Raw genomic sequence first — 10,385 nt, forward strand, 5'->3', positions numbered from 1 at the left:
AGAGTACCTTTGCCATCCTGCAGTATAGCCGTGTATATTTATTAACATTGTTGTGTTCTCCTAGTCAGTGCTTGCTCCCCCCCCCGGAAAAAAGGTTCTAGAACTCAGCACCAAACTGCCCCCACCCACAGTCCCCAGGCTTAAACCCCTTTCAGCCCCAAACCAGACCCCATCCCCTCGATTTACCTGACTCAGATGACAGCTCTGGGTGCTGCCCATCTCTCTCTCTGGCTGCTAAGGTATGAGGACACATCCCTGAGCTGGTGCCCACCATGCCCCCCTGACAGCACAGGCGGCTGGTGCAGTCTGGGTAGTTGCAGCACTAGCGCCAAGTGATGCGGGTGGAGGGGGGAGCAAACAGCTGGTGGAAGAGTTGCTGTTTCTCTTCCCCCTGTGGCTCCTGCTGCAGCTGGAGCCACCAACTCTCTCCCTGGCTGCTGCTGAGCACAGTGCCTGGAGCAGGCTACAGCAGCCAGGCAGAGCCAGCTGGGAGCAGGGTGGCAGTCGGAGTGAGCTGGCTGCTTTCTTCCTGTCTCCCTGGCACAGATGGACAGCTCCTGACGGTGGCTGGGGGGCAGTGCACTGCCGGGGTAGATGGGTGAGCCGTGTTCCTGCTCTGCTCCTCTACAGCCACCACCTCCCTCCCACTGATACCCTCTGTCTCTCCCTTCCTAGTGCAGTTTCAGCAGAGACAGGTGCTTGGCTGCATCTTCACCCAGCTCTCCTGCAGACCTAAACCCCACCCCCAGGTGAAGCATGCACACAGCTGCTTACCCTGCTGGCTTCCTTGTCTGGGGTCCCTCTTGCAGCTGACTGCTCGGTGGCTGTGGAGGCTGATACCACTTAAACATTGTTTAGTCGCAGCCGGCTCCTGAGCTGCAAGAGGTAGGATGACCATATCTCCCTGTCCCAAATACGGGATGGGAAGAGGGGTTGCTGCTCCCAGCTTCATCAAGCATGGGGGAGCTGAGGAGGCAGCAGCCGCCAGAGTGCCCCGGAGAAGCGGCAGCTGCCGACCCTGTCCTAAGCCTTGGGGAAGGGGCAGCCGCCAGTGGTCCCCCAGAGCCCTGGGGAAGTGGTAGCTGTCAGCCCTGCCCCAGAGAAGCTCTAACTGCCAGCGCTCCCCAGGACAGCAGCAGCAGCCATCAGTCCAGCCCCAAGGAAGCTGCAGCCCCCAGTACTCCCCGTGGAAGCAGCAGGGATGCGGCAGCTGCCCACGCTCCATCCCCCACCCCCAGAGGCTAGGGGAAATGACTTCTGCCAGTAGTTGTGTCTGCATAGCTGCTGGTGGAAAAGGTCACTGGGGACAGTCTGAATATGGGACAATGAATCCCTTTTTAAAAATAAGTAGAGGTGCCACTGGGACCATCCCACCCAATATGGGACAGATGGTCACCCTGGCCCAAGGAGTCAGCAGTGCTCAGCACTGCAAGTGGCTCCTTCAAGAGCCATATACAGCTCCAGAGCCACAGATTACTGACTCCTGTGCATGTGTCTCAAAGTTTCCAAAAAAAGGTGCCAGAGCACAGTTCCTGTGCATTCGGCTGGAAATAAGACCTGTTCCGAGTTCTTTCTAACCTGCTTTGCCAGGCTTTTACTAGATAAAAACATTTCGCCTACTGAGCTAGTCTCTAGTTCATCAGCGCAGGGACAAAGATGAACGAAGATAAGCTGGAGTAGGCAAAAATCACCACTGCTGGGCCCAGGGGAGAAACTCCCTGTTGACTTCCCTCGCTGCTGGGGACCCTACGGCATAGAGGGGTTGGCGGAAGTATGAGCAGTGGTCGATGTAGCCTGGTCCCACCAGACCCACTGCATTAACCCGGGGGGGGGTGGGCGGAGCGCTGCTCTACCTACAAGCGTGGAGGAGCCCAGGCCCTACGCAGCACTCCTTGCCTGCGATGGTGGCTCCGGAGCTGTTCTCCAGGGCCCCGTCCAGGGCTTACTGCTGCCGGCAGGGCGCGGTGCACCCAGCCCGCCGCACCCTCTTTCGTAGGAGCGTTCTCTGCGGCAGCCTCCGCCCCGCCTCGCCCCGAAGGGGTTAAGCCAGCGCGGCCCGGCTCCGCCCCCTTCCCGCTTCCTTCCGCCTTCCGGTGCGCGCAGGCGCGCACACGCCGGAAGAGCGGGGCCGTGGGCAGTCGGGCGCGTGGGGGAGCTGGTGTACGCTGGGCGTCTCGCGGTGAGTGGGGTGTGCGCGGCGTCCGGCGTGTGCTTCCGCGCGGTTCTGGGCTGGCAGCGGCGCGCTCGGGCCAGGCTCCCGCCCTCGGCTCGTTGGTGGCGGAGGCCGTTCGCGGCTGCGGTGGGCGGCCTGTGGCCACCCGCTTCCGCGCGCGCGGGGCTGTGTCAGTGCCGGGCGGTAAATTGCGGGTCCCTCTCCCCAGCGGCAGCCCCAGCTGAGGCGGGCCATGGCGAAGAGCCTGAGGAGCAAATGGAAGAGGAAGATGCGAGCCGAGAAGAGGAAGAAGAACGCGCCCAAGGAGCTCCGCAGGCTCAGGGACATCCTGAAGGCGAAGGCGGATGTGGTCATGGAGGAGGTGAAGGAAGTAGCCACGGTGCTGCAACAGCCAGCCGGTGAGTTCACTCCCGAGGAAAACAAGCGCCAGGGCCCGAGACCTGCAGCCGTGAATCTGTGCTGTGGGACCGGCTGCTTCATGCCTTCGGTTGGCTGAGCTCATTGCACCCCAGGGGCTCCTGGGCACCCTGCCACTCATCCCACCAACTCCCTGTGTACCTTCCTCCCATCCCTCCTTATTTGCGGGACTCTCTGCAGTCACTGTCTCCCTCGTGTCCCTCCAGTGCTTCTCTGGTTTTTTATGCCTCATATGGTGGAATGCTCAGAGTGTGAAGTTGCCTTTTTTACCTGGTCTTTGGTTCTAGTTGGTTCTAATGACCCCCTCACCCATCAACATTAGAGAAAAGACCATATCCATAAGTGTGGTAGCTGTGAACTGTAATATTGTGCCATAGGGTTTCTTGTTGCTTCTTATAGACTGACATATTTTGGAGCATAAGCTTTTGTGGGCAGACTCTAATATTAAAGTGTATATTGTTCTTCTCTCCTAACAACAGGGTCCATTACCATTTTCTGCTGCTAAGTTCAGTGGGTTTGTGCATTCCCTCTGCTGCTCAGCAGCTAGCATCTGATGCATGAAAGAACATCTGGCTACAGTGCACACTCCTTTGCCATGGGAAATAGCATTAGTGTTACTTATTTATTACAATCCAAACATTACAGTACTTAGAAACTGAAATTAAAATAGTTAATGGATTTTCATTGTCCCTCTGGAAGACTTCAAAGGCATAAACAGTAAAAATAAAGTGTAATAATTTAAACAATTTTCTGAACACTTGATAAATGTGTATTGGAAATACATGTGTGATTTTGTATGTTCACCATGTATTGCATGTTTTGGGGACGCAAATCTCTTATGGAAACTCCCAGTAACGTCAATACAGATACAGTAAAATTCCTTTAATTCAGCATGTCTGGGACCAGACAGGTGCTGTATTACCAAATTTTCCGGACTATGGGGCACCACTCCTGCACACCTCCTGTTTCGTAAGGTGACCAACCATCCCATATTGGGCGGGACATTCCCGTATTTGGGACACCAAAAAGGTGTTCCTACTTATTTTTAAAGGGGATGAATTGTCCCATATTTAGGTCTTCTGGGGGTGGGGCTGGGAGCGGCTGTGGTTGCTGCTGCTGCTGCTGCCACCCTCTGAGTCCCCTGTGCCCCAACCCACCCCAGGCTTAGACGCCCCCCCAATTCCCCTCCCATGGCCCCAACCCACCACCCAAGCCCCCAACTTAGGCAAATTTCCAGGCATGTGTATCTTGGGGGACTTCTGTATGCTGGACCATCAAATTTTGCTGTATTATCTCCATAAATGGGAGTGTTTTTGCAAGATGCTGGACCATCAGGATTTCTGGACCATTGGAGGCCGGATAAAAGGAATTTTACTCTACTTACTTTGTGACTTGTGAAGAGAAATTATTTTTGGTTGCTATTTGGAAATCCAGTGTTTTTAAGTTTTGCATATGAAGCTGATTCAGGTGTATTTACTGATATTTGTAAATACTATTTTTTTTTCAGATGATGTTAAAATGGAAACCCAGATTAAAAGAAACAAAAAGAGTCTCTTAGATCAACATGGACAGTACCCAGTATGGATGAATCCCAGACAGAGGAAGAAGCTTAAGGCAAAACGAGTTAAAGGAAAAAACAAATCCAAGGTTGCCAAGGGATTAGCATGGTAATTTTGTTGACATTTGAAGGCTTGAAAAGAGACTACGTAGACAACGGAGGCTATCAAAAATTGAGGAAGTGATTAGGCTGGGTCCAGCTTACAAGTGGGAATTAAGTCTGAAGACTCTTATATAAGAAGTTGATGAACGAGACATCAATTTGATATCTAGTTAATTTTAAAAGAAAATGAGTTAAATGTTATTTTAAGTTTGTCACCTGCCTTTAGGTCTTCTGACCAACATTTCTGCTTGTAATGTTTTTAATACTTTTCTCACTTCTTGTATTGTTCCATGTATAAAGGAACCCATGGAACCAGCTACGCACAAAGAAAAAAACTCTTAATTTTTCTTGAATTTTACTAAATGTACATGTAGTAAAAATTGGAGGTAAAATATTTTTACAAATTGAAGTGTGTTGACAGCATCCCTTTAATTTTCCTTCAGAACTTTTTTGGCATTAATAATGTGTTTTAATATTGAAATATTAAATTACAAAAGCATACTGTGTGACTTTAGAATAGAAACTATCAACTGAAATGCTTCAAAAAGACTTCAAAAATTACATTGTGTAAAACTCAAAACAAATAGAAATGGTTATTTTTAAGTAAAGAAACCTTGTATTACAGTATTTGCAACTGAAACATTACAGCTCTGAGAAACTGAAAGTAAAATAGCTACTGGATTTTTATTGTCCATCTGAAAGACTTCAAAAGCACAAACAGTAAAAATAAAGTGTACTTTAAACATTTTTCCTAACACTTGTATTATAATGTTGGCAGTACATGTGTGATTTTTTTAAGTTGACAATTTCAGAGTATGTACGAGATCCCAAGTATCATGTGATTTTAGCAAATACTGTTTCACTACATCCAATTACATGTTGCATTTAAATTGGCTATAATACATAATGACACATTTGTTCCAAAATATGGATATAATTAGGCTCCCACTCATGCAATATGTTGCCAACTGAAGGCTCTTTTGCCCACAGATCTACAACTGTAGAGTATTGTAGGACTGGAAGTGCTAAGTATTCTGCTTGCCCAGTGGTTATGTGTTAGTATGTGTAATTATCTGATACCTGTAAAGCAAAGGATGTAAGATTTATGCTTTTTAAAATAAAGATACTGTTTTAAAGTAGTATGTTAGAAACCAATGTTGATAGTAGAGATACAGAGATGGGAGCGTTATCAGAACTAATTCAATCGGTGGATGTGGATAAGAAGGTGAAAATAGCCTAAGTGGAAAATTACCATTTTACTTAAGGTAATGAGTGAGCCATTCCAAGACTGTTTGGACCCATTCTGAGGGTGTCAAATTTGTATATGAATTACAGCTCAGCAGTTTCCTGTTGAAACCTATTTTTGAAGGTTTTTGACTAGAAGATGGTAACTGCTGTGTGTTTGCTCTTCCATAGAAAATATAACAAAAACAGCGTAATTTCAAGTTCCAGTGTACAAGCTTGTAGAAGAGATATTGGTGATTGCCAATCACTCCTGATTTTGGAATCTCATGGATCCATTTTTATAATTCTCCATAAATTTGAACACTGTGGCTATGTCTACACTAGGGGAAAACTTCGAATTGGCCATGCTAATGGCCAAATTGGAGAATGCTAATGAGGTGCTGAAATGAATATTCAGTGCCTTGTTAACATTCTGCCACCTGCAGCAATTCAAAAGTGTTGGGTTTTGCTTGCGTATGGCTCGTCTACATGGGGGTCCTTTTCTAAAGGACCCTGCAACTGTAGAAATTCCCTTATTCCTATCAGCTGCTGGCAGCATGCTAATGAGGTGCTGAATATTCATTTCAGTGCCTCGTTAGCATAGCCATTTCAAAGTTTTCCCCTAGTATAGAAGTAGCCTGTGAGTTTTTTGAAGTTTTTAGGAGGTAGTTTCTGTTGCATAATAGCACAGGAAAAGGATGAAACTGAAGAACTTCAAGCAGCAGTTTAAAACATCCACTATTGTAGCCATGGTACTAAAGCATAATATATGCTGTAGTAACAATTTCAGGGAACCAGAAAACAGTATGGGATTATTTTAGTTAGTGGTGCATTGAATTCATGTTCTAGAAGATGGGAGATTGTGAACTTCTATTTTTAGTTCACTTTTGCATGGAATGCCACTTAATTATTTCATGGCTGTTCAGGGACGGTGAATAAATTACCTAGCTACAAGTTGCACCTCCTAACACCAGCATTCTCTGGTCCAGTAACGTTCCTCATCTGACAGCATCAGGGATGTTCCTGGACCAGAGAGCCTAGCCAGAAAGGCAAGCTGGAGCCCATGTCCTGTAGCAGCCCTGGGGACTGGAGCCAGCAACCCTGCAGAGGGCAGTCCCATGAGGCTGGAATTGGTGTCCCTCAGCAACCTGACGGAGGAGTGGGGCAGCAACACAAGGCTGGAGCTGGAACCATATCCCCCAGTGACCTGGGGCAGGGGAAGGAGAGTTGAGTCCCTGTCAGCCTGATGGGGGGCAATGTGGGTGGGAGGCTCTGTGGGCAGCAGGAACCGGAGTCCAGCTGACCCTCCCCATATGGGTAAGTAGCTTGGGTTGGAGGGAGGTGATTTGGGGGCCTATGAAGGGAATCTCTTCTGGTCCAGCGAATTCTTTGGTTCAGGGCCAGTCAGGTCCTGACTATGCTGAACCAGGGAGATGCAACTTGTAATAGATTTTTCCATCTCCAATGTGGTTAAGCACTTCATTGCTGAATGATACATTAAATTGTAAATACATTTACTACTCTACAAAGAAAAAAATGCCATATTTTCTTGGTTGAAATTAGTGAGTGCCTCACTCCCACTGGCGTAGGGCCAGATTTCAAAAAGTATTTTGTTGTCTGAAGATGCCAGGTACTCAGTAGGATTTTCAAAAGCACCTACACATCTTAGGTGTCTCACTGAAATGATGTGGATTTAAGTGCCTAAATTCCTTAGATGCCTTTGAAAATCACACTAGGCCACTAGCCATGAATTTACTTTTGAAAATGTGGCCCATAAAGGCCTTTTGTGTCCAAGTATTGACTTTGCTTCCAGTAAGTTAGTTTGAGGTGGATTACTTAGAAGTAAGTAAGGAAGAGAAATACAAACTTTCTATCTAGGGCTATACTAAACCGTAATGCTGGCTGCTTGATGCAAATGAGTGGTCTCAAAATGCAAATAGTAAATTTGCATATCCATGCAAGATTGCCCTGCTGGCAAAAACACCCTTTGTCAGCAGCCCCTTATGCCTGGAAAAAATCAGGGATACAGGGCTGCTGACAAAGGGGGTTTTTGCTGGCAGAACCACATCTACAGTGCTTGTTTTCTGCCAGCAGCAACTTTTGCGAGCAGGGCAATCTTGTGTGAATACGCAAATGATCATCCATTTGCATTTTCCAGATCACTCATTTGCATCAAGCTGCTGGCATAACAGCTCAGTGTAGCCTTAGTCTCTCTGAAAATATTCAAAGGTACCCTTTAGGAGATCTAAATAAAACAAATGTGAAGTGTCTGATCCAAAGCTCTTTTGAGATTTGACAGGATGGAAAAATTATAATCTCTGACTTTCCAAACCATCCTGTCTCACAAAGGCTTTGTCTGATTTCTTTTCTGTGTTTTTGTGAATTAGGAATGGGATTTTTCTTGGCAAGTTGCTCAGTCTTAACTATAGACTAGTGGTTCTCAAACTTTTTGGCATGTGGCCCACCCCACTCAAGGCAAATCTTTCTGAAGACCACCAGCCAATCACCCATAATGACAAAATGCATTTGCTTATCTCTAAATACCTTAAATACTAAATTATTCATATTAGTTTACTGCAGTGTAAAAATGTAGATACACAGCTGTAAAATGGGCAGGATCGGGCAGGGCTGGAGAGCCAGTGTGGATTCCCTGCTGCAAGGGGAGGGGAATGGTAAGTCCTGAGCCTGTGCGGACTGCTAGTGGGCCATGGACCACGCTTGGGGAACCACTGCCTTAGATTATAGTCCTGGGGTGACCCTATGGCTCCAAATGCAACAAATGTAAATTTTCCCCATGACTAAAATTCATTTATTTGCAACTAAGGTTGTTTTGTAGGAACTTTCGATACTACAAGGTAAATCTTTTCTTGTAGGGTTGTATGATTGTTCCTCACATACTATTGAAAACAGAAAGAATTTCTCCTGGAATCCTTTCTTCCTTCATCTTTCTTTAAAATATCTCATTTAAAGTTTTCTTTAGCTCTGCCCTGGAGACATTAGCTGAAGAAAGCATTATAGCAGGGAGGCTCAGTTTTGTACAGGAATTGCCTCTTCCCGTGACTCTGGTTATTGGCCATCAAGTTAGTGGCTTTCAGATGTTCCTAACACCATTCAATAGTTCATGCAATGTGTGAGATTTGCCGACTGTTATGAGGAAAATGGTGATGATGTGGTACGAAAAGGATTGAATCAAAGCTTGATCATTTTAAGTTACATACAAGTAACTTAAGTGATGATGTGTTGGAACTCAAATACCCATGCTGCTTTTCTTTCAGTATTAAATGCAATTTTGGTTGTTCATAGGGTTTCTGTCACTATTAAAAGAGGACGTCTCAATTTTTATTCATTGACCAAAAATTCATTAATGTAGAATTAGGGTTGCATGGTCATGCCCCATGCCCTTCCAGAACATCAATGTCTGTTACACTCCTTACTCTGAAAATCAGGAAATACATGGTTAAGGTAAGCACCATCCCTACAATGCAACCTTAACTCCACAGTATGAGTGCTGCACCAACTGATCAATAAAGCCCATATTAGTGCTCTACCTTTACAGATGTACAGAACACTGGAGGAACAGAGCATATGAACCACCATAGGAAAATGTCTAACTCCTCTTTGGTAAAGAGAGGCTTATATTTAGGATAGGTATAACTCCTATTGCAGCTGTTCTGGCCTTCCCTCAAAACAATGAGCCTACTCCATGCAAAGCAACCCAGACTTGCTGAGGATTATATTGCTGACACTCTTTATCACTCCTGTTCACCACTACTGACGTGACCTACAGAACTGAGGGTATGTCTATATTTATGATGCGGGGGGGAGGAGGAGGAAGGATCTATATGCCATCATCCATCTTCTGGAGATTGATTTTGCCACATGTCTGAAGATGCAACAAAATCGGTCTCTCTGGGCTCGGCCATCAGCCCTGGTACTCCATGTTGACAAACGGAAGAACTAATCATTCAAACCAGGCTGACAAACTGAGCATGTTGCTGAAATTCAGGGGACCAGAGTCCATCTCCTTAACATGGTCCCTGGCCACCAGGACCTTGTGTAACTCATGAGCATGCCTCCCTGACACATACTCCTTCCAGCACTGACATGCTCCTGAGGAATTGGGGTCCATCCCTCCTCCATGGCTAGAAGTTGAGTTGCAAACCCCTATGGTCATGGGAGGGAGAGGAAATGAGAGAGATGCCCTCTAATATGTCTTCCTTCCTGTTATCTCCCGACCATTAGAAATCAAAACAAGCAAACAAAACCTGTTTAGAGAAAGGGATTGGATGGCCTTAGTGATTAGTAATAAGAAATGACCGTTTTTTTCCACCTCTAGGAAGTGGATTCAAATCCATCCTAGTTCCAGTGACATCATTAGTGTCTGATGGCTGCTTAGTGACCTTTGTAAAATAAATTGGTGGTCTCAGTCCAGTTCTGAGCAAGCATGTTACAAATGGCACTAATTAGAATGTTTATTGACATTCTCAGTTAAGATGCCATGAACAATGAACTAATTCTTACACCAATTAATTATTTAACCAGCAACCAATCTAGGAGATTCTGTACTGCTGATCAGTCCTATGAGTACATAAAAACTTAGATTGTTATTTTGGTGCACACTGTTTGCTTTAATGATATTATCCAGTAGATGGCACCATGAGCATCAGCTACAATTTTGGGAACTGGTAAATTCTGATACGGGTTTTTTAATATGCTGAAGAAACTAAATTCTTTTAAAATTATTCTGTTTCAAGAAAAAAATTAAACATACAATATTAAAGAAAAGTAAATTTGATTAATTTAAAAATGCTATTAATTCTCAAGCAATTTTGCAAGCAACTTCATACAAATATTTTAAGTTCTTTGAAGGAATAAAAAAAGTTTTATAGTATTTTAGGTGAACAAATTTTT

At 45.5% G+C, this 10,385-nt stretch overlaps 1 protein-coding gene across 2 annotated transcripts; it reads left to right on the forward strand.

The window, feature by feature from the left end:
- Positions 1–2,108: 2,108 nt before the first annotated feature.
- LLPH (LLP homolog, long-term synaptic facilitation factor) lies at positions 2,109–5,383 on the forward strand. Of its 2 annotated transcripts, XM_074984048.1 has the most exons (3): positions 2,109–2,179; positions 2,382–2,571; positions 4,098–5,383. In XM_074984048.1, the coding sequence occupies exons 2-3, from the start codon at positions 2,406–2,408 to the stop codon at positions 4,259–4,261; spliced, it is 330 nt and encodes a 109-aa protein (XP_074840149.1). In that variant the 5' UTR covers positions 2,109–2,179; positions 2,382–2,405; the 3' UTR covers positions 4,262–5,383. The 2 variants fall into 2 exon arrangements, with proteins under 2 accessions (XP_074840149.1, XP_074840150.1); XM_074984049.1 differs by lacking the exon at positions 2,109–2,179 and having other exon boundaries at positions 2,203–2,571.
- Positions 5,384–10,385: the final 5,002 nt, after the last annotated feature.

Source organism: Carettochelys insculpta, chromosome 1 (genome assembly GCF_033958435.1).
Source record: "Carettochelys insculpta isolate YL-2023 chromosome 1, ASM3395843v1, whole genome shotgun sequence".
In the NCBI taxonomy this organism is placed as follows: Eukaryota; Metazoa; Chordata; order Testudines; family Carettochelyidae; genus Carettochelys; species Carettochelys insculpta.